Here is a 26,106-nt window from a genome sequence, read left to right as displayed (position 1 = left end):
TTCTAAGTATTATCCCATTTTTTGTTTGTTAATTAGCAACAGCATAAACAAAGATAACAAGTATTGCAAAAAAGATTGAAAATCAAAGATGACACTCTTTCAGTATTTTGTCTCGTATTTGAAGAAAAAGAAGCTAAAAATTCATTTTATTATTTATAATTGTTTGTTATGAATACTAGAACAGAAACTATATTTGATTTTTGCCTTCTGTAAAATTTTATTAATAATATCAGACCGTTCGTATTTACCCAAGAAAATTGGAAAACTGGGGTAAATCCGAACGGTATTTTTAATAATTTTTTTTTACATCAAAGCCACACAAAATTGTTTTTATTTGATTACACTATTATTTTAACATTATAAAAGTACATAGAAAAAAGTTTTTCTTTCTATACGTATCCTCGTTAGTAATTAATAAGCAGAAACTTAATCTCTGTTCTCTCGAAGGAGTGTTCCACTTTTTTTGCTGCGAAATGGTTTGTTGAAAAAAGTTTTTCAGGATCTGAAATAAAATAAAGGATCAAATAAAATTTGCTATTCTAGGGTTTTTGGGGTCGCTGATTACCAATTCGAAGTCAGTTTTTCAAAATTCAAAATGGCGGACGAGAATTAAAAAATTCATTGGATTCGCTCGAAAATTGTTACTCGGGGGGTTTCAGGGTTAGCAAATTTGATCATTTTTAAAAATAAGTTTTAGGAAAGTACGCCATTTTGAATTTAAAAAATTTGACTTTTATTTTTGTATTTACATTCAATCACTCCAAAATACTTTCTGTACCAAGTTTTGCAAAAATCCGTTATGATTTGATAAAGTTATTGAAGGTTTTAATTGTGTAATGCATTTTAATTTTTAACCTGTTTGATTTTTGTATTTATATATGATGCATTATTACATAATAGGTTTATTGTCGTATTTTTTTTGAGTTTTTATATAAGTTTAACAATTTCAATACTTTAAATTTATTTTCCCTAAGATTTTTCTGAAATACAGTGGCGTTCGTATTTACCCCCATATTTTAGGAAAGTTGCAAAGTATCGAGGTAAATACGAACGCTAAGTTTCCTGCGATTGTAATTTATCAAAAAATTTTTCTACCCCATAAAATTATTCTATGGAAGTAAAGTAACAACTTCATGCACCAGAATACCGGAAGTATTTTTTTTTTAAAGAAAAAACTTATGTTATTGTTGAAACTTACTAAAAGCGTTCGGATTTACCCCAGTTGACCCTATTAGATATTAAATTTATTTTATTAATTCTGTAACAAGAATAATATTCTATAAGAACATTATTAAGAATTATTAGAAATAATTGAATTTCAAAAGATTTTGTTAATTTTCAGAGAATAATTAAATTTTACAGAACTAAAAATAATTTATGTTTTGGAAAAAAAATGTTTTCACATAGTTGAAATTTCGAATATTTGAATTTGAATTTTAGTTAATTTTAAATAGAAAAATTTTTAAATTATTGAATTTTAGTTGATTTTAAATTGAAATTTAAAAAAAAATGAATTTTAATTAATTCTAAATTGAAAATTTAAAAAATAATTGAATTTTAATTAACTTAAAATTGAAAATTTTTAAAAAAATTGAAATTTTTTTAAATAATTTTAATATTCCTAAAATTGAGACCAGATTTTGTTATAACGACTTACTTTTTTTGTTTAAAATTATCAATGGTGTCACAAATTGTCCGGCGATACTGTCAATGATAAATTTCTGTTCGCCAACTAGACAATTAAGAAATTCCTCTTTATTTTATATTCAACATCATAGAACTAATTATGGTAAAAACTCTGTCATTAATCGATTATGTCGCGAAGCCAATCTGTATAGCGAGAATCTTGATCTCTTTGGCGTTAGTTTGAGAGGATTTATTACATCCTTGCGCACAACTCTTTTTAAAAATCGTTCTAATAATACCAGGTCGTTCATTGCTTAAAAGTTTTTCTTTTGTTTTTGATTTTGGACGCCTTTGGTCCAATTATGTATATACATTTATATTTTTGCATTTTCATGTATAGGGCTTCTCATGCCCGTGTATAACTTTAAATAAATAAATAAATAATTGAATGTAAGTTTATTTTGAATTCAAATTATTGAAAACAATTGAATTTCAGTTGATTTTGAATTGAAATTTGGAAAATAATTGAATTTTAGTTGATTTCGAATTGAAATTTTTGAAAAAAAAATTGAATTTTAATTAATTCAGAATTGAAAATTTGTAAAATAATTGAATTTTAATTAACTTAAAATTGAAAAATTTTTAAATTATTGAATTTTAGTTGATTTTAAATTGAAATTTTTGAAAAAAAAATTTGAATTTTAATTAATTCAGAATTGAAAATTTTAAAAATAATGGAATTTTAATTAACTTGAAATTGAAAAATTTTCAAATTATTGAATTTTAGTTGATTTTGAATTGAAATTTAAAAAAAAAATAAATTTTAATTAATTGAGAATTGAAAATTTTAAAAATAATTGAATTTTAATTAACTTGAAATTGAAAATTTTTAAAAAAATTGAAATTTTTTAAAATAATCGAATGTAAGTTTATTTTGAATTCAAATTATTGAAAACAATTGAATTTTAGTTGATTTTGAATTGAAATTTTTAGAGATGCAAGTTGAATTTCAAAAAATTTTAGATGACAAATTTTAGTAATAATTAATTTTTAAAATCTTTTAAATTGAAATTTTTGAAAATATTTTATTTCAAAAGATTGTGTTAAATTTCAGACAATAATTATATAAAATAAATTTCTAGTGATTTCTATTTATGAAGAATTTATTAGAAATAGAGCATAAAAAAATTGAAAATTGCTTTCAGATAATTGATTTTTCGAAGAATATTATAAAAATCACTAAAAATAATTGAAATTTTTATCAAGTAATAAAATTTCATGTGAATTTGAATTAAAAATTTTTGGTAATTTTATTTACTAATTTTTCTTTAAATTATAAACAATTATTAAAGTATATATATATTTTAATTGAAAAATAGTTTAAGATAATTGAATTTGTAATGAATTTCATTAAAATTATTAAAAATAATTAATTTAGTGAAGAATTTTAGTTAAAAATTTTTTAATTAATTGAAATAAAAAAGATATGAAGAAGATCTGCATTGTATACTTAAAAAAAACGTATTTTGTTTAAATTTTTTTTTTAAAATCGAAAAAATCGCATTTTATTAAAATAAGTCGAAAAATGTCGTATTTTTGAAAAAAAAATCAGAAAAAGTCGTATAATTCGAGGCCTGAAAGTATAATTTAATAAAATTTTCAATTATTATTCAAAATTCTATAATAAAGGTATATAATCACATAAAAATGGAAAATCCTTATGCTTATTCGCCATTGACATTAATTCAGATTATAAATGATTAAGATCATAACGAGCCTTGACATTTGATTCATAAAATGAGTCACAGTTTTTTAATCCCCAAAATCGTATATATACAATATTACGATAAATCTTTGTATATATAGTACTATATATTTGTAATTTTGAATATATAATATACATTTAAAAGAAATAAAAATGTTTTCGAAAATACTTTTCCTTTGAAACATTTTTGTATAATTATGTAAATATAAATATTTTAGAATGAAACAATAAGAGAGCAGAAGTCTTATATTAACAATTACTCGTTAAATAATGATTAAATGATAAAACTGTAAATTAACATCCGGAATGTCTATTAATTAAAATCATTATTAATCATTTCTAAAAGATGAAGTTTATCTTATCGGAGATTTTGAAGTCAGCAAAGAAACACAGAGAAGATTCCATATAATTATATAGTTTTCATTATGTTTATATTTGCAAAAGTATAAATATAAATTCATGTTTCAATTATTATTATTATTTATTTTATGATTTATAATTTACAAAATCTAATTATAATAAATTCTAAATTACAATGTTTGCATAAATGAACGAGGCAATTTTTGAAAAGATTTTTTCAAATCTACGAAAAAAAATGAAAAAAGCTTTATAAAAAATATCGAATATTAAAAGTATGGATGTCTACTGGAATAATTGTTTGCCTGTGATTTTTAATGTCAAGGCTGATATATCCATTGTATTTTTTTTCACTGATAACAATCGACAGGAATTTGCATTTATGTGGAAGTTCCAATTAATTCTTCATTAGTGATAAAAAAAAAAAAAATTATTCTCTCTGAAGAATACGAAACTTTCTAAACGTGTTAATACAAAAAAAAAATCTAAAACTTAGAAAAAAAAATTCAAAAGAAACTTTTAGGGTGTTGTAAACCAGCCAGCGAAAATCAGAAGGCAACATAACCTAAAAGTTTTGTTTTTATTTTGTCACTTATTCTCTCTTTTAGTTAAATAAGTATAATTTTTTTATGTGAAATACTGTTATTTATGATATTAAAATACATAACATAAATATAACACTCAATTGATAATATAATGAAGCGTAAAAAAAATTATAAGGGTACGTTGACAGCTCAGGTATCTAATAAGTAGGGTCGTCATGGTAACGTATAAGAGTGAGAGAAATAAGACTATTTTTTATTTCACTCACTCTTATACGTTGCCATGACGATCCTATACTTAGATATGTAAGTAACGTAACTTCCGTCAAATATAAATAAGGATAAATTTATTTTCATATTCCAATCATTTATAACAAACGCCAATTTTTAAAAATTAAAATTTTTTTAAATTATAATTAGGCTTAATCAAAATAATTTTGACAATTGTTTTTTTTTTTTTTTTATTTAAAGAACATTGCACCATTTTACATTTACATTTCATACAACTTTTATCAGTTTTTAATTCAACTTTATAAATTTTTACTTAAGGGTATGTCCAACATGTGAAATGTAAACAAACATGAAATGTAAACAAACCATGCACATTTTTTCGCAGTTCTCATTTGCGTAGAAAATAAAAATTTATCGTTTTCTTTATGAAAATGGTAAATTAATGTATTAAAGTTGGTTACTATACTTTATTTAACTAATTATATGAAAAAATAAGTACAATTATAATAAAATGAAAAGTGCACTGAATTAGCAATTTTTTCAAGGTTTCGAAAAAAAACCATTTGAGTATATCTGAGGCACGGACGTTGAGCGCCTAGGTGGGAGAAGAATGTTGAGCCATTGGACGGTCACATCTTGGAAAGGGTAAAATTCTGAAATTTTACCCCTTCTCTCACTTTCTCCCACCTAGGTCCTCAACGTCCGTGCCTCAGATATACTCGAATGCCTACATTTTTCGTAACCTTGAGAAAATTGTTATTTCATTGTACTTTTCATTTCATTATAATTATACTTATTTGTTCACATAATTAGTTCAATAAAGTATAGTTACCTAGTCTAATATATAAATTTACCATTTCCACAAAGAAAACGACAAATTTTTATTTTCTACCCAAATGAGAAGTGCGAAAAAAATGAGAAAATTCCTAATTCAGTGTACTTTTCATTTTATTATAATTATACTTATTTGTTCAGAAAAGTTGTTAAAAGAAGTATAGTAACCTAATACAATATATCAATTTACCATTTTCACAAAGAAAGTTACAAATTTTTATTTTCTATTCAAATGAGAACTGCGAAAAAACTGTTCAAAATCTAAACAAATCATACCCATTTTTTCGCAGTTCTCATTTGAATAGAAAATAAAAATTTGTAACTTTCTTTGTGAAAATGGTAAATTGATATATTGTATTAGGTTACTATACTTCTTTTAACAACTTTTCTGAACAAATAAGTATAATTATAATAAAATGAAAAGTACACTGAATTAGCAATTTTCTCATTTTTTTCGCACTTCTCATTTGGGTAGAAAACAAAAATTTGTCGTTTTCTTTGTGGAAATGGTAAATTTATATATTAGACTAGGTAACTATACTTTATTGAACTAATTATGTGAACAAATAAGTATAATTATAATGAAATGAAAAGTACAATGAAATAACAATTTTCTCAAGGTTACGAAAAATTTAAGCATTCGAGTATATCTGAGGCACGGACGTTGAGGACCTAGGTGGGAGAAAGTGAGAGAAGGGGTAAAATTTCAGAATTTTACCCTTTCCAAGATGTGACCGTCCAATGGCTCAACATTCTTCTCCCACCTAGACGCTCAACGTCCGTGCCTCAGATATACTCAAATGGTTTTTTTTTTCGAAACCTTGAAAAAATTGCTAATTCAGTGCACTTTTCATTTCATTATAATTGTACTTATTTTTTCATATAATTAGTTAAATGAAGTATAGTAACCAACTTTAATACATTAATTTACCATTTTCATAAAGAAAACGACAAATTTTTATTTTCTACGCAAATGAGAACTGCGAAAAAATGTGCATGGTTTGTTTACATTTCATGTTTGTTTACATTTCACATGTTGGACTTGCCCTTAAAGAGAAATCAAGTTGAATAAATTTTATATCGACTGTCAATTCGGTAATGTAAATATTTTGCCACTCAGTATTTAGACTTACAAGAAATAACAGTAAGGCCAGGTGCAACTCGTCAAATGTAAACAAACATGAAAATGTACGTAATTATTGACAAATTTGCGACAGCCACAGACGTTGAGAACCTAGGTGGGAGAAATAGTGTGGGAAGGGGTAAAAGACCTAGTCTCTGTCCTCTGGTGGGGGTATAATTTCAGAATTTTACCCTTTCCAAGATGTGACCGTCCAATCGCTCAACTCTTTCTCCCACCTAGGTTCACAACGTCCGTGCCTCAGATATACTCAAATGGTTTTTTTTTCGAAACCTTCAGACTTTTCGTTAGAGATTATGATAACGCAAGTCCAAAGAAATTTAAGCCGTATGATAGAACTAATATGGAGAATAATCCTATTAAAATTAGTAATCGATTTCAACCACTTATTGATGAATCTTCTGAGGAAATGGACCAAGATGACTTTCATAAAATAGACACCGCAACTGACAAATTGAAAAATGATACATCAAAGAAGGTTGATCAACAAACCACAGATGAGAAGAAGAAGAAATCAAAAATACCACCTTTTATAATTGAAACTACAATTGATGATATTGGTTTGTTTATAAACCTAATTCATGAAGTGACATCAGGAGACCCTATATTTCGAAAAAACAAGGATTCCACGAAAATAACAGTATTTCCTGACACGGAAGAAGATCATGGAAAAATCCAACAGCTATTAAATAAGAAAGGAATACCATACTACACTTTTGAGAAAAAGGAAAACAAGCCTGTAAAGATGGTTCTCCGAGGACTGGGATACTTTGCAGATGAAAATATCCAATCTTCACTAATGGAACAAGGAATTAAAGCAGAAGTAGTGAAAATGAAGCAGAAAAATGATCCTGAAAATTACAATCCCTTGTTCATAGTTATGCTAGACAAAAGTGTTAAAATTAGTGATGTTTATAAAATCAAAACTGTTTGTTACATGAGAGTAACTTGGGAAAAATACAAAAATAACAGACAAGTTACCCAGTGTAGAAAATGTCAAAACTTTGGTCATGGTACTAAAAACTGTTTTAATAAACCCAGATGTGTCAAGTGCCTTCTACCTCATATAACTAGTGAATGCAAAAAAACCAAAGATGAACCTGCGAGATGCGTCAATTGTAAAGGAAATCATCCCGCTAATTTCTCAGGCTGTGAAACTTATTTATCTCACCTGGAAAAAGTTAACATAACAAGGACAAGAAGACAACAATCGTCCAACTTCAAAACTCCAGTTGCACAATTCAACGGAAATTTACAACGAGATTTTCCACAACTGAGGCCCAAAAGGCAGGAACCAGCAGTAAATCAGAATACCTATAAGTATTACGAATGGAACAACAACAAAGAAGACCAACTCAAGGGAAAGAAGACTCTACAAGAACTGAAATGCAAGACATCCTTGATGTTTTTAGTGATATCAACAAATTATGTGATCTAGGTAAGCTACTCAAATTAGCAATTAAGCTTAAAAATAAACTTAGTGTATGTAAGAATAATTTAGAACGACTCCAAGCTTTTTATGAAATGTCAGCTGAACTAGATGGGTAAACACCCTAAAATAAATGTAAACTCTCTTAATATTGTACACTGGAATGCCGGTGGTATCGAAAATAAGTCGCATGAAATACCTTCATTTCTTGATAAATATAAAGTTGATATTTTTATTGTTAGTGAAACTTGGTTTACTGATAAATCTAAATATAAAATTTCTGGATTTAAATGTTACAAAAAGAATAGAATAGGTAAAAGAGCCTCAGGAGGTGTGGCTATCTTCGTTAAAAATAATATAGATTGTCTTGAAATTAAAATTGATAACTTAAAAACTATTGAAGCACATGCCATTACACTTGAAGGCGGTATCCATATTGTCGCTTTATATGCCCCGAAAAACAATATAGAGATAGCAGATCTCCAAAAAATATTCAAAATTAGTAATAAAATAATTGCAGCAGGAGATTTAAATGCCAAACATGTAAGCTGGAACTGTCCCTATAATAGCAGTAATGGCAATATAATTTTTGATTTTATAGAAATATATCCGTATATGTTGTCACTCCCGGAAGAATATACATTATATCCGCATAATTCCAAAGCAAGGCCCAGTATCGTTGATATGGCAATCATTAAAGGCTTTCCCATACCCATAAATAGTAAAGTCATCAATGAATTGAATTCAGATCATAAACCAGTTTTCATGTCTTTTAGTGATACCTCTATAACTTCTTCATCTAATATAACTCCAAAAATTCTAGATTATAAAAATGCAAACTGGAATATATTTAAACAAATAATTAATACTGATTTAAAATTAGATACTCTGCAAAATATTGAAAATGTGACCCAAATAGATTCAACTATAACAAAGCTAAATCAATTACTCAATAAAGCCATTAATGAATCCATACCATTAAAATCCTGTAAATCGTTTAAAGAGAAACTTCCTGATGAAATTATCCAACAAATAAAACATAAAAATAATCTTCGTAAAATTTTTCAAAAAACTAGAAATCAAAACTTAAAACCAATAATTAATGAAGCGTGTAGAAGCATTAAACAAAATATCATAAATTTTAGAAACACTAATTGGGAAAATAAACTCTCGTCACTTGACACTAAAAATAATTCACTCTGGAAATTCATAAAAGTTTTAAAAGGTAAAAGCTCAAGATCCATCCCACCCTTAGAAACCCCGAATAGTATAATTTTTAATAATAAAGAAAAAGCTGAAGTGATAGCTAATAATTTTGAACAAGTGCATAAAATGACAGACAATATGGGAACTGCGGAAAATAATGAGCATGTTCATAGTTTATATAATGATATTGTAGATTCTAATTTCGATGCTAATGATATTAAGTTGACCACACCTTTGGAAATCAAGCAAATAATAAACAAATTTAAACCTAAAAAAGCTCCAGGTATTGATGGATTTCAAAATATAATTTTAAAATACTTACCTAAAAAAGCACTAGTCCAACTGACGTATATTTTCAATTCCTGCTTAAAATTTAGCTACTTTCCAGAGGTGTGGAAAACAGCCAAAATTTTACCTATTTATAAGCCAGGTAAACCAAAAAATGATCCTAAAAGTTATAGACCTATTAGCTTGCTTCCCACAATAAGTAAAACTTTTGAATCAATTTTATTGAATAGATTAAAAACTTTTGAAAATGAAAATAAACAACTTATACCTGAGCAATTTGGCTTTAGAAAAGATCATTCCACAGCTCAACAATTAGCTAGATTCACAGATTTTATTTCAACCAAATTTAATATTAAGCATAGTACCGCAGCTCTATTCTTAGATATAGAAAAAGCCTTTGACACAGTTTGGTGCAAAGGACTTATTTATAAATTAAATAATTATAATATACCTTTGTACCTGATTAAAATTATAGATAACTATTTAAAAAATAGAAAATTTATTGTAGAAATTAATAATGAAAGCTCGGAAGAAAAGAATATAGCTGCGGGAGTACCACAAGGATCTATCCTTGGACCAGTATTGTTTTTATATTATATCAATGACATTCCAAAAAGTAACAATGTTAAAATTGCGTTATTTGCTGATGATACAGCTGTTTATACTGCGTCTAGGAGAAAAAGAATAGCTTTAAAGAGACTCCAAAACTATGTCTTCGAATTAGAAAAATATTTTGCGAGATGGAAAATTAAAATTAATACTAACAAGACTGAACTTGTAATTTTTTCACATAATGACGGTGATGATAAATTTATAAATCCAACAATGTACGACGAAGAAATAATACCGACAAAACAAGCAAAATATTTAGGCGCAATTTTAGATTCTAAGTTATCTTATACAAAACATGTAAACTCAATAAGATCTAAAGTCTTTATGACACTAAATAATTTATATCATATTATGAATCATAAAAGTAAAATGAGCCAACATAATAAATTAATAACATATAAAATCATAATCAGACCAATAGCTTTGTACGTTGCTCCCATATGGGGTAATACTTGTATAAGTAATATCAAAAAAATTCAAAAAATTCAAAATAAATGCCTTAGATTGACCTTAAATGCCAAACTAAGCACTAATATAAAAATTTTACATGATACTCTTAAAGTGCCTATGATCAAAGATCAAATATATAACTTAACAAAAAACTTTTTTGAAAATCAAATAAATAAATTAGATATTTTAAAAGATGTTGGTAAACTTAAATATACCGAAGCACCTTTTAAAATAAAGTATAAACTTATACAGCATTTATTACAATAATCACAATTTTAAAATATGGCCTAGTAAATTTTTAGTATATAAGTTGTTATTGTTGTAAATAGTTTATAGTTTTTAGTTTAAGGTTATTTATTACTTCTCTAATTAATCAGGTTTTTATTAAAAATTTTTACTGATAAAAAATTTTATAATATATGATATGTTAGCATTCTTTAAAATTTATAATAAAATATTATTAGAATAAAACTACTAAAGGCAGATATTGTAAAGATAGAGTCCTTGTATATTTTAAGACATTAACTGTATTATGTATAAATGTTATTTTATTTGATAATAAAGATATTTTTCAAGTCAAGTCGAAACCTTAAGAAAATTTTTGTTTCAGTGTAATTTTCATTTTATTATAATTATTAATATTATTCATATTATTAGTCAAATACGGTGTCAGGCTGTAGTTTTATATATGAATTTTCCATTTTCACATAGAAAAAGAACAATTTTTATTTTCTATTTAAAAAAAGGCTGTCGCAAATTTGTCAATAATTACGTATATTTTCATGTTTCTTTACATTTGACGAGTTGCACCTGGCCGTAAATACCGTTTTTGATAAACAAAAAATATAATTATTGACCTTTTATAAAAGTAAATATTACGCGCATTGTAAGTTGAGAGAAATAAATATTAGGCTGAATAAGAATAATTAAAAACGAAAAATACTGTAATAATAAGTTTCGCATTTTTAATTTTGCTTTCATAGAGGGTTATGTTATATGTCAAAAATTTGTCAATTATTGATTATGATAAAATGAAATTCGAAAAACTTATCATTCGGTTTACTATTTTTCGGTAAAATGTAGTTTAGAAAACAAATGATTATAAATTATTTTTACGGCGCCTTACAATTTGTAGTATTGAAAATTAGGGCATGTTACGGAACGGCATAGAAATAAAGGTTTAAAAGGAAACTAAAAGTTCGTCACCAAAATTTCTAATTGATTTTTGCAACATATAAATAAATTATTATAAAGAATTTAAAAAAATTTTAAGAAAAATCAAGAACTTAACCTCAAAATTCAGAAAATTAATTCTATATATCCTTTTATATTGTATTCTATTCTTCGAGCGCGGCTAAATAAATAAACATTCGTTTATTTATCGAACTTACGCACATACAATGAGAATCCTTAACGATATACACATTAATACAAAAAAATTCACATAAAAGAATAATTAAAATTATATTAATAATTACAAAATCATAACCACAAGGTTTAAAAATTAACAAGGGTTAGAAAACAAAATTGTAAAGATTTAGTTTCAATTGTTATACATTTCAATGAATATTAATTTTAAATAAAACAGTATATTCACGAAACGGATTTTAGTGAACCAAATATTAATTCCGAGGATTTATACTGTTATAGGAAATCACTGAGACTTGGACATGCTACAAATCTTAAGTTCGAACCTTTAACAATAGAGAATTATACAGTGTTAAGAGAGCGCGTTTTCAGTCCGTAAGACTCGTTGAAATCCTAAGTTCGAACCTTAAGGAATTATTATTGCAAGAAAACTTGCAAAAAGTTCAAGGTGGAGGGAAAATTTTGGATCTTTGTCCATACCCTAAATAAACTCAAAACAATCCTCTTAAATTGAGATTATTTCCTTTTGATACCATATTGCAGAAAAGTTGCATATCAACATAAGAGGAATTCTCAAAAAAAGACGAAAATTTTTTTGTCTGTGAATGGGAAAATTAAAAAACTGCTTTAAATTTTTATAACCAATATGGTGTCAAACTAAAAAAAAAAATTAACCAACATAACACTACTATAGCTAATTATGTAAATGACAATTTAATGGCAACATAACATGTACAGAGTCAGTTACATATATATTTATATATATATATATATATATATATATATATATATATATATATATAGTTTTCGAATTTTTTTTTTTCCTCCTTTAACCGCATTCTCGCTGATGTTTATCATTATACGTTTCTAAAGACAATAAATTTCACAGCTTCCTTTTTTTATAGATACATATTTATAAACATTACAGAACATATAGCTTATAAAACACGAATAACTTCTATATTATCATCATTGATAAAACTTTCAAAGAGAACATTATTATACAATCTCGATCTACTATGTATATTGTTTTTAATTATATATCAATAAAATAATTTTGTTAAATTAGAAAAATTTTTTTCTTTAGAAAATTTTAGTTCTTTTTTTTAATTTTATTTGTTTTTATTTAACTTTTTTAATTTTAATATTTTCCTATTCTTATTACATAATTTTTTTCTTTTTTTTTTAATAATCTAATTTTTTATTAAAATATATTTAATTTGTCTAAATACAAATTTTATTTATTCAAACAAAAAAAAAGCGTAGTATAGTGCGATTCCAAGTGAGATTTTGACTTTTTCGGAGTAGGTTAACCGATTGTAATGAAACTTTGGAATTTTGTTATATATAGTAAGACTAATCTTTAACGTAAATTTCAGCCAAAAATATTTGTTAGTTTACGAGATTTGCAATAATAATAAAAAATTTAAAACTGCTATATCTTCCGTTCTAATAAACGGATTGAGGTCTACTTTTTTTTAAAATGTCAAGGAAAATGAGAGGAATAAATCTCTTTCAGAACATTTTTTTATAATTTTACAACTACAAAAATTATTAAATAATAATTGAATAACTTTCGCGCGACTAACTAAAATTCAATCACTTAAACGCTAAAATGATCTTACCTGTGTTTTCTTTAATGTTCCAAAGGATTTTTATTGTAAATGTAAGTTTAACTTAAGAAATTTTATTAATTTATTAGTATAAACAATTGAGATTTCTGCTAGTTGACGTGCAGACGACATTGCGCACGCAGCATTCTCACATAGCCAATTTAGTCCACGAATCACGTCAGTTGGCTATGTGAGAATGCTGCGTGCGCAATGTCGTCTGCACGTCAACTAGCAGAAATCTCAATTGTTTATACTAATAAATTAATAAAATTTCTTAAGTTAAACTTACATTTACAATAAAAATCCTTTGGAACATTAAAGAAAACACAGGTAAGATCATTTTAGCGTTTAAGTGATTGAATTTTAGTTAGTCGCGCGAAAGTTATTCAATTATTATTTAATAATTTTTTTAGTTGTAAAATTATAAAAAAATGTTCTGAAAGAGATTTATTCCTCTCATTTTCCTTGACATTTTAAAAAAAAGTAGACCTCAATCCGTTTATTAGAACGGAAGATATAGCAGTTTTAAATTTTTTGTTATTATTGCAAATCTCGTAAACTAACAAATATTTTAGGCTGAAATTTACGTTAAAGATTAGTCTTACTATATATAACAAAATTCCAAAGTTTCATTGCAATCGGTTAACCTACTCCGAAAAAGTCAAAATCTCACTTGGAATCGCACTATAATAAATATTTTTTTACTGAAAAACGAATTTTTTAAGAAAATTAATTTTTCAAAAAATCGAATTTATCTCTTTGAAACTCGAAGCAAATATGATATTTAATTTATTTTACAAAATCAAACACGAATATGTACCGTAAAATACATGTAGAATTGAATTTTTCTCCCAAAAAATGATTTTTCCTAGTTAAGGGTATGTGATACATAATGACGTCACCAGCCGATTCACGAAAATTTCTCAAACGCATATTATACAAATATTTTATTTATATTTAAGATTATTGTTGAATTTTAATTATTATGTAATAATTAAAAAAATTAAAAATTGTCATGTAACAAGAAAAAAAAAACATAAAGTATTAGAAGATTAGAATTGAAAAAATAATTTTTTTGAGATTAGAATCGGCAAAAATCTACTTTATACTGACTTTATTTATTTTCTTGAAAAAAAGGTAATTTTAATGAAAATTAGTTTGTTTTTATTTTTTTCTAAAGTGCAGAGCATTTTGTTTATACAAAAGGCAAACGAGAAAAAAAGGAATCGATTATTAGTGACGTTATAATGTCTCTCATTCCTTTAATGATTTTCAGATATAGTTTTTTTTTTTGGTAAAAATTCGCATACGAATATGGTACAAATATCATACAAGTAGAAAATTATTTGTAAAATTTGTTTTACTTTATATCCTTCTTGCATTCTCGTGATCGCCTACAGATTTTTATTATTTACAATAGACATAAAACTAATTAGACTTAAACTTAGACACTTCATCAAAACATGCAAATCGTCGGCTTAAAAACTCAAAATATTTAATAATAATTATAGAACTTATTTGCAATAAAATATTCATCTATTTTCATTATTATTAGTATTATACTTCTTATTTGTTATTATTATTAGTAGTATCATTATTATTATTATTATTATTATATCATTGTATATATATATATATATATGTATATAATAATATGCAGTTTAATATCTCGAGAATTAGAGTCTGTTTTCGATGAATATCGATGAGAGCTCTTGGTAGTAAAAAACTAGAAAAAGCTAATTAATTCACTTAAAAATTGTTCGTCAGTGATGTTATTTTTTTTTCGATTCGTGGAATTTATCAAAACTTTCAAAAGTTACATTTTAATATTCTATTCATCATCAGTTAAAGGGAAAAAAAAACTACACAATTTTTTTGTTGACACCTGATCAATTTTATGTCTTAAAAATAGAACTTGAATTGCACATATGAAATAGCAACAATTAACTATTAGGAGATAAATTAAAACTAATTCGAAAATAATTACAACAAATTTTTTTCTTTAATTTGAAAAAATATTCATTATCAACCTGCACAGCAGAATTAGTTTTAACAAAAAGGGCTAAATTTATAACTAAATTTTCTTTCAATGATTGAAAAATTATGATTCAAAATATACAACTGTTTTTGCAATTTGTATAACTTATAATTATTATTATTATTATTATTATTATTATTAATTACATTGTTTTCAGTGAGAAACAAAATGTCACGTTTTCACAAAAATTCGTGTATTTTCAATAATGTCTTTATGAGACAAATAATTATGTCACAAATGTAAAATTGCATTTTATGAAATTTAAAAACCAAATCTTCTTGAAATTTCAGATTCTTTGGCTGTTTTATGCAAGTTTATTTAAATAACTAAAATAAAGCAATATTATACATCTTTCTTCTTTTTTTTTTTTTTTTTTGTTTGTTTTTGTTTTGAATACACAGTTAATTTATATTTGAAACGCAAAATAGTTTACATTCTGTGTTGACCATTGGGGGCGAATTGTGGTTGTTGATTCGGTGGCAGCATTGGTGGTCCTTGTGGATTAAAAGGACCATGTACAGGACCAGGCACTGGACCAGTTTGAGGCTGAGTCGGATATCTAATTCATAATTCGAATTTTATTTTTTTTCCTTCTTTCTTTCTTTCTTTCTTTCTTTCTTTCTTTCTTTCTTTCTTTCTTTCTTTCTTTTATTAATATTATTTATTATTATATTTATTATTCTTATCAAAAAAGTTTTTTCTCAAATCAAATTATTTTAAAATTTTTTCTTTCAATACATTTTTTCGAAAATTATTTATAATATATATATATAAACAAAATTTTTATTAAAAATCCTTGGAAATTTAATATTATTGTTTGAAATTTATAAAAAGAGAATTTCAATTTACAATCTTTTGAAATTCAATTATTTCTAAAAAAAAATCTAAACACCAAAAAACGTTTTTAAAAAAATCAATTATTTTTTATAAATTTTTCTAAATTTTATAAATGAATATTTTGTCGACAAAAATTATTTAATAACACATTTAATTTCTTAGATTTGAATTCTACTGCATAAGTTTGAATATATTTTAACCGTTTGTGTGTGTGTGTGTGTTTTTAGAACATTTTAATAATTCAAATTTTTATTTTAAAATTTAAAGTAATTTTAAAGTTTTTCAAGGTGAAAATTAAATTCAAGAGGAACTCTCAGTTTTCAAGGTTATCTTACAAAATAATTTTCCTACTTTTTTTTTTTTTAAATATATAGTTCAAAATTCACTAGATGCAATACTTGATAAAATTAATAATGTTTAATAATTATTATTTAAATAAATAATTTGTCGTGAAATTGTTTTTTTAGTTTCTTTTTTTTTAATCTATACCAATTTCTTGAACACTTGAAACTTCATTATATATTTTTTCTAATAAAAAAATGTCATATATATTTTTTTTACAGTTAAAAATTGCTATATGAAACAGTAATTATTTTTTTAAAAGTAATTTTAAAACAGTAGATTAACTTATTTGGAAAAAGATTTCAAAATAATACCACTTCTAATCCTAAAAAAAATAGTTATTTATTCTGAATTTTTTTTAAATTGTACCAAAAAAAAAAAAAAAAAATGGTTGTAATATATTTATTCACAATAAAAATTTATGCAGATCGTTTGAAACTATTTAATGAAAGGTCAATGATTCTTTTAAGTTTCTATTAAATTATAAAATACATATTTACTCTAAAAATAAAATAATATTTCGTAAAACTTTCTTGTCTGTTATTCTAATTAAAAAAATTTCCATGTAAATAATAATAATAATAATAATAAAAAAATACTGCTTTTTCATCGATTTTGTTATATTTAACTATTTGGATGATAAAAAAGTTCGTATAGTTTAATTGATCCAAAGAAATATTATATAATTACCTATTATTTATTTTATTTATTAAAATAATAATTTATATCAAATTCAACTCAACCATAAGGCAATTATAATACAAAAATTTAAATTTAAATATGTTTCAAGAAAATTTTGCACAGCAAAATATGGAGAAAATTTTCAAGGAGGTTAAGAAACGGGAATAAAAAAAATTTTTTTTGAAAATAATTTAAATTTGATAAAAAAAAAGAAAATAGAAAAATCACATTTTTTTATATAAAAGACTTATTCCAATTAACTCTGGTAATAATAAAATATTGCTATAATAATAAAAATTATAATAAAGTGAAATATGTAATCGAAATTCTAGAAAATAAAAAAATACTCTAGGGTTAGTCCACTGACTTTCGTCTAATAGTGGTTGCGACCAAATTTTTAAAAAATCTACTTTTAATATATGTGAAACTCGATGATTCCCTGAGTTCATTAACAATAATATTATGGTAAAAATTTTATTCCCTTTAAAAATATTAAATATCAAAAGTAGGAGGTTCACAATGTGATTTTGTAACCTTCAATTTTTCAATTTTTTTAAAAACGCTATTATTAAAAAACTATTAAAAACTAGATGTTGGAACTCACCAAAAACATAAATCACTTTATTCTGCACAGAGGAACGAAAGAATTATTGCAAAAATTTATTATTTTTGGATAATACCTATACGATTTTTAAAAAAATTTTATTTAAATATTCTCATGATTTTTATTTACTTATAACTTTTTTGTCGGTGCTCCGAAAAAATTGAGGTTTTGCACAAAGATTTTTTATAATATTCTTTACCTTCTATTAAAATTTTACGAAGGTGTTTTGCTTCGTTTTGGAGATATTAATTTTCAAAATTTTTTGTTTAAAAAGGTTAATTAAAAGACTTGAAGTTAACTGACCAATTTCAAATCGCTACATTTTAATATATTTTCATAAAAAATGGAGCAGTTTAAATTTGGTTAGTTAACTTCAAGTCTTTTAATTAACCTTTTTAAATAAAAAATTTTGAAAATTAATATCTCCAAAACAAAGCAAAACACCTTCGTAAGATTTTAATAGAAGGTAAAGAATATTATAAAAAATGTTTGTGCAAAACCTCAATATTTTTGGAGCACCGACAAAAAAGTTATAAGTAAATAAAAATCTTGAGAATGTTTAAATAAAATTTTGTTTAAAATCGTATATCGTCCAAAAATAATAAATTTTTGCAATAATTCTTTCGTTCCTCTGTGCAGAATAAAGTGATTTATGTTTTTGGTGAGTTTCAACATCTAATTTTTAATAGTTTTTTAATAATAGCATTTTTAAAAAAATTGAAAAATTTAAGGTTACAAAATCACATTGTGAACCTCCTACTTTTGATATTTAATATTTTTAAAGGGAATAAAATTTTATCATAATATTTATGGTTAATGAACTCAGAGAATCATCGAGTTTCACATATATTAAAACTATATTTTTTAAAAATTTGGTCACAACTACTATTAGATTAATGTCAGTGGATTAACCCATATTTGATTTGAAAATATTGTTAATTTTTGAAAAAAAAAAAAATGAAACTCACCCTTGAGGTTGATAAGGGACACTGGTTTGCTCAGGTACCGAGGGTGGACGGGTATGATTCCCAGGTATCATAGGAAAATTTTGAGGCATTGCCATCATGGGCATATTAGGTGGTCTCATCATATCGGCTCTAGGTGGAATATTTGTAACCACATGCATAGGAGTACCCAATGGCTGTGGATTGAAAACACCTTGTTGCGGAGGTGGCATACCATTAAACATCTGCAAATATATTTAATATACTATAATCGAATGATTATATGATTTATACTAATAAAGTTAGTCTATCAAAAAGGATACAAAAAAATATTATACAAATAACAGACCTCGGATCGACTTTAAGGCATAAAAAAAGTCGATTTTTTTTATTTTAACAAAATTTATTTGGTTAATGAATATTTTATTTTAATTAACTAATGTTGTTAAATATTAAATTCATTTTAATTATTCTGTAACGAGAATAATTCTATAAAAATATTATCAAGTAAATTTATTTCGAATATTTCCGAATCGAACTAATATTGTAGGGAAAATTTTCAAGATTTTATTTAAGTAGGACCTAAAAAAAAAATTCTTAAAGTTACATATTTTTATAATTTTTTGCAGCCTGATTTAAGCAATTTATTTGAATGAAAAATTATGTCTCAGTTTTTAGTTTTCATGGTCAAAAAAATTTTAAGCAATACTTAATCAAGTTTTACAGATTTTTAAATAAACCTTTTTTTTTAAATAATAATAATTTTGAAAGAGTTAAAGTTGAAATTTTTTAGAAATAATTGATAATTTCAAAAGATTTTTTTTAATTTTTAGACAATTATTAAATTTTACAGAACTAAAAATAATTTATCAAATAATTTTAGATAAAATTTTTTAAAAGTAATTGAATTTTCAATGATTTACAATTTGAGATTTTTGAAATTAATTCAACTTCAAGTGATTTTTAATAACAAAATTTTTGAAAAATATTTTCAAGTAGTTGAATTTTCGAAGAAAATCATTAAAAATTCTTCAAAAAGCATAATTTTTTTTAAATTCTCAAACCCCTTAAAATAAATAAGAAGAATCAACTTACATGACTTGGAGGAGCTGGTGGTCCTTGATTTGGAAATTGAAAAGCATTCATGTGTGTTGGTGGCATTTTCGAGAGAATATAATTAGCCGGCATTGCTGGATTTGGTTCACGCATTAATGAATGATATAAATTAAGTGCATCCACCAAATCTGAACTTAATTGTGTCAGTGTTGCATGTTGACGATCTGTTTTTTCAAGAGCTGTATCAATCAATGGACCCATTGCCGAAACTTGTTCTGAAATAAAAATTAATTTTTCATATTTAATATTAAAAAAAAAAAAAATGAAAAAAAATTATATTGTAAAATAAAATCTTATTAAATAATTAAAGAAATATAAAAAGAAAAGAAAATTAGAAGAGAATAACAGATAATGAATTAATTAAATTTAAAAAAGCGCAATTATATTTAATATAAAATTACAATTTACCTTCCAAATCAAGCATTTCTGGAGGATCTGTACTGTCAGACTGTGGATCAGCTTCATGCAATAAATGCATAAGTCTGTCAATTTTTTGTTCATTTATTTCAACTTCAAGTACTTCTGGTTCTCTTTTCACTGTTTTCACTTCCACTTCGTCAGAAAATTGCACCAATTTTTTTCCACTATCAGCTTCTTGTAAATTTCAAAAAAAAAAAAAATTATTTAAACAATCAAATCGAATATACAAATTAAATGAAAAATTAATAAAATTTCACTAAAATACTTTGTCAATAATTAAATTTGATGATGGGTAAGTCCACGTCAAAAATATCAGAATCTGCAAGTGGTTCTTCGATTTTAATGATACTTGGTAAAATTATAGCTTTATATAAGAGCAATGTGTAAGTAAAAGGAATTTTTAAAATATCTAAAATTGTAGGAGTTATATCACTTTTAATTTTGATACTGCATTTTTTTCTTTCCTTTATATCTCGGTCAATTTTCAACCGATTTTGATGAATCAAAAACGATTTTTTTCAGAAAATTACGTATTTTCAGAAAATTTTAAAATAAAAATAAAATTTTGTTATTTAAATAGAAAAAAGTAAAAAACAAAATTTCTTTTAGATTTTTTTTCAATTTCGACCTCTTTTTTTTAATTTTTAATTTTTTAATAATATTCCTTTTTATTTTATCTTTAATTTAAAAAAAAATTCATCCTGGAGACTTTTTTAGATCTCGTGATATCGTTCTTTAAATATCCACATCTCAAGAAAACTAGGATCCAGATTTGTGTTTCTACTTTCATTTGTTTTATAATATTATTGTTACAAACTAGAAACTTTCGCGTAATAATGTTTTTATTTTTAAATTACTTGACTAAAACAAGTGAAAATTCAAGCAAATCAATATTTTATTAATAGATTTGAAGCAAAGTTTTTATTTTTTGTAATATTTATAATTTAAAATAAATTGTAATGAAACCTTAACAATGCAATCTGAAATTGTAGCTGAAGTTTTTAGCGCTTTCTTTTAGAGGATTCTAAAACAAATAGTTATTCATAACCATAAAAAATTTCAACAAACAAATGAAAGTAATGATAGAAGCAAGTCCTGCGGTTTTCAAATTGATGAAGACTTATAATACTTAAAGGACGATATCACGAGATCTAAAAAAGTCTCCAGGATGAATTTTTTTTTTAAATTAAAGATAAAATAAAAAGGAATATTATTAAAAAATTAAAAATTAAAAAAAAGAGGTCGAAATTGAAAAAAAATCTAAAAGAAATTTTGTTTTTTACTTTTTTCTATTTAAATAACAAAATTTTATTTTTATTTTAAAATTTTCTGAAAATACGTAATTTTCTGAAAAAAATCGTTTTTGATTCATCAAAATCGGTTGAAAATTGACCGAGATATAAAGGAAAGAAAAAAATGCAGTATCAAAATTAAAAGTGATATAACTCCTACAATTTTAGATATTTTAAAAATTCCTTTTTTTTTACACATTGCTCTTATATAAAGCTCTAATTTTACCAAGTATCATTAAAATCGAAGAACCACTTGCAGATTCTGATATTTCTGACGTGGACTTACCCATATATAAAAAAATAACTACAAAAAAATATTAGATTAATAATTTAAATGAAAGAAAAACATTTAAATAATTAAATTTTTCATTACTTGTTGTCTCCGGTTGAGCGGAGAGATCTGCAGTAACAAAATTCGATGGAAAAAGACCTTCTCCACGATGATTACTTCCTTTCCACCAATTTTGATCGGAATCATCGAGAATATGAACTGAAAATTAATTTAATTTCATGTAAAAGATATTTAAGATTTTTTTTTTCTATAATTAGAAAACATACTGATTTCTCCAGCCATAAATGTCAATTCGTTGTCTTCAGCTGCTTCGAAATCATAAAGTGCTCGTACTTTTCTTCCTTCGTTATTACTCGTCGATGCCATTACAGAACTTACATTAGGATATAAACTGGGAGATTTTTTCGTAGCTGGCGAACCATGCGATGTAGATTGATATTGTTTATTTTCCTTTAATGATAGTTCGATTGCTATCAAAAAAAAAATTTATGTTTTTTTTTTTTTTTTGCCTTTAATTTTCTTTGGAGAAAAAATTCAAATTGACAAAAAAAATTTACCTTTAGCAATATCCTCTTCTTCCTGAGAATTTGAAACTACATTTGGATCTTTACTAAGGGTAGTGGAATGTTTGGGCTGAAAAAATTTTTTTTATTTTAATGATAAAAAAAAATAATTTAAGTATAAATTAAAATTTTTGTTTAAAATAAAATTCACTATTTTTTTTTTTTTTTTTAATGTAATTTTTTCTAATAATATTTACCGTTTCTAAAATTGATGGAAACTCGACACCATCGCCTTTTAATTTGTTGTAAAAACTGGGTATTAAACTCAATTGTGGATCTGTTTTGAAATCACCTTCCGCCCATTTTTTTAACAATGCTTTTAATTTCTCACATATTTTTGGTTGCAGCTTGGAAAGTAATTTTTTTAATTCACTTTCAAAGTCGCGTGATGCAATTTCTAAATGAAAGACCTTCCCGCAATTATTTGAACAAGCGTCTAATAGCTGAAAGAAAAGGAAAAATTTTAGTATTTACATGAAAACGGGCTTACCAAAAAAAAAAAAAAAAAAAAAAAAAGAAAATTTGTCCCTCCGTACCGAAGTAGTAAAATTAAAAAATGTATCAATATAGAAACATAATTGTTTAAAATGTTATATATTACGAATAATAATAACAGTAAGCAAAAACATAAATTTTAAGTTAAAATTGACTGCAATTTTGTTAATAATTTAATTGATAATTAAATAACAATTTAAAGTATAAATTTTTTTTCAATTTTAAAAATTAATTAACATCAGCCAAGGAGTAACAGGATTGTCAAAAAAAAAAAATTTTCTAATTCCTTGATGAAAATTTTTCCTTGACAAAAATTTTTATTAAATTTAAAGAATTTTATTGAAAAAAATTTAATAATTTGAAGTTAGTAAAACGTTTTTTTCTGCGTTCTATTATTGGGAAATTATTTATGGAAAATAGATGACAAAAAGATGATACAATATAAATTCTACAGAATATTCTGCTAATAGTGCAAAAAGATTTTTATTCTTCGACTCACTATTATGAAAATAATAGCGCTTTTCGAGAACAGTGTCTTTAGCTCTTTGAAATTTTGTCAATTTAGTTGTAAATTTGCAAGGTTAGTGGTGATGTACTTTTTTTGACTTTTTAACGAAAAAATTATACATATCATTATTATTTTTTAATTATATGCATGAAAATAAGTTTAATAATAAGTAAAAAAATTTGTTTTAACGTAATTTGACTCGATTTACCGAAAATTATAGAGAACAACTACTATCTTGCAATTAATAACAAATAACAGTCATTGCCCTCCCTGGGAAATGTTTAATTTTTGGTTATTATGTTATTTTTCAGTGATTAACCGTTTATTTTCAAGACTTTTTTGAGATAAGTATTTTTAATTTTTGGACGTTTTTTCATATTTGGTGAATTAATTTTTTAAAATAAAGATGTAATTAGAACCGCAGCATGTATTAGAATGATTTGTAATATTTTATTAACAATTTTTTAATATGAAGTATGATTTTAGGCTATCGAAAAAATGCCAAAGGTAAAAAAAGGTGTTTCGTATATGCTTCTTTAAGCAATGAAAAACTTGAAAATCATGTAATCATTATATCAAATCAAAATAGCCAAAAATAATTTTTATTTTTACAATTGAGTCAGATTCGACAATTTTCCCAATTTTTTAGGTTAATAGTATTATTTACACTTAAAAGTCATATTTAATGAATCTTATTATTGTTAATAAAAGAAAATTATTTTAAAAATTACTTCTTCTTTATTAATTTCAAATTATATTCATTCTTTAATAAATGATGCAAAATTTATAATTTACATTACTATTTTATGTCTAGTGGGCAATCATTGTAAAATTGATGGTCAATCACTGTAAAAATAATGACAATCACTATTTTTTCTGTCATGTGAAGATTTTTTTATTTTTTTTTAAATTTATACTAATATTAAATAAACAATTCATTATTATTTTCAGATTAATGGAATATTTTAATTCCTTTAAAAATGGTTTCATTTCTCATTTCGATAATTAAACATTTGTAATTTGTATAAATATATCCCCTTTTTGGCAATCACTGTACCGTTTACCCCTATTTTAGTAAAATATTTAAATATAAAAAAAATTAAGTATTTAAAATAGAAAAATTTTACTTACGGTTATGGCATATAAAACAACATGCGGATCCTCATGATTCAGTCTCTTGACAATTGATTTTAAACAGTCCTTTGCATTTGTAGGTGAATTGCCTACTTTATCACAAATATCCATAATAATTGCCCAGTTTTCAGTTGTATTTTTTTCATTTGTTGCCTTTTCTAATGAATAGAATTAAATTTCATCATTTTTAAAAGACATCAATATATAATTTTTTTTTTATCTTAAATGTAATTTGTAAAATGATATCAAATTATCATCATATATATATATTGAACAATATTGCTTAAAACAATCGTCTCTGCTCTTCATATATACGTTTATTTCGCATTTGGTTTTATCTCTACTTGTGTAGAAGAATAATCATTGAACTTTACGATCAGTGACAAATAATGTAATAAATATAGTATTATAAAAAAAAAAAAAAAAACAAAACATAGTTAATAGTGATATGAAAATATTAAACAAAAATTAAATACATGAAATAGAAAAAAATATTACTTTACGTTAAAATCTTTGATTTTTTGTTTTTTTTTCTTCAAATCACAATTTGACAAAATGACAATATTTTAAAAATATCGTTTTTCAAGTAAAAAAAAAAATAATCATTTTAAGGGTTAAATGTTAAATATTTCATTTAAGAAAAAGACATCATAGTGAAATTAAAATTACATTAACACAATTCTCTATATTATATATCTGGAAAACAAGGTTTCTAAATTGATGTCACAAAAGAATCTGGATTTCTCTTTTTCCAGAGTAATTGAATATTGTTTTGAAAAAGTTTTTTTTTAACTAAGTTTTTGTTTCTTTTATAATAATCAAAGAGGAAAAATGTATTTTTAATGAAATTTTTCACATGAAATAACAAGTGTCATCAGAATTATGGGATAATTTATTGTCTTTAAATTAATTACAATTTGTGTCAAAGGAACAAGGTGTATTCAACTCACCGACGTCAGAGTCGAAAGGCGAATTGGAAAAAATACCCATTATTAAGTGTTTCTTTTCTTAAGATTTTTTTTTAATTATAGATGAATTTGATAACTGTCAAAAAAACACTTTTTCTCTTTTGATACGCATCCAGCTGATAGTCATTTAATAAACACTTTTGTATGACTAACAACATTCTTATTATCATCAAGGAGCCGCCATTTTCATTTTCGAGCTGCCAAAAATATCTCGAAATAATATATCGAATTTTATAGGATTCACGCGGGAATTATGAAATTTTCATTTAAAAATATTAAAAAGTTATTATTTTTCTAATATTATTATTAATATTTGCAAAAAAAAACTATTGTAAAATAAAAATAATATTTTATTATGAATGCAATATATAAATAAATTCTTTATAATATATGTAAATTTTTTTTTCTTG

At 24.2% G+C, this 26,106-nt stretch overlaps 1 protein-coding gene across 3 annotated transcripts; it reads right to left on the bottom strand.

The window, feature by feature from the left end:
• Positions 1–344: 344 nt before the first annotated feature.
• Positions 345–25,901, bottom strand: LOC127289384 (signal transducing adapter molecule 1). Of its 3 annotated transcripts, none has more exons than XM_051317301.1 (10): positions 25,679–25,901; positions 24,726–24,886; positions 22,789–23,034; positions 22,586–22,661; positions 22,295–22,498; positions 22,110–22,226; positions 20,433–20,618; positions 20,004–20,239; positions 18,933–19,153; positions 345–502 (listed from the first exon to the last, which is right to left on the bottom strand). In XM_051317301.1, exons 1-10 carry the CDS (start codon positions 25,716–25,718, stop codon positions 496–498), a joined length of 1,494 nt encoding a protein of 497 aa, XP_051173258.1. In that variant the 5' UTR covers positions 25,719–25,901; the 3' UTR covers positions 345–495. The 3 variants fall into 3 exon arrangements, with proteins under 3 accessions (XP_051173258.1, XP_051173255.1, XP_051173257.1); XM_051317298.1 differs by lacking the exon at positions 345–502 and adding an exon at positions 15,852–16,059; XM_051317300.1 differs by lacking the exon at positions 345–502 and adding an exon at positions 15,852–16,059 and having other exon boundaries at positions 20,433–20,615.
• Between the last annotated feature and the right edge of the window lie 205 nt (positions 25,902–26,106).

The sequence above is a fragment of the Leptopilina boulardi genome, unplaced genomic scaffold, assembly GCF_019393585.1.
Source record: "Leptopilina boulardi isolate dan_hultmark-lab unplaced genomic scaffold, ZJU_Lbou_2.1 LbouV2_408, whole genome shotgun sequence".
Classification (NCBI taxonomy): domain Eukaryota; kingdom Metazoa; phylum Arthropoda; class Insecta; order Hymenoptera; family Figitidae; genus Leptopilina; species Leptopilina boulardi.
Note: the sequence above shows the minus strand (reverse complement) of the source record. Positions and strands in the feature narration are given on the sequence as shown.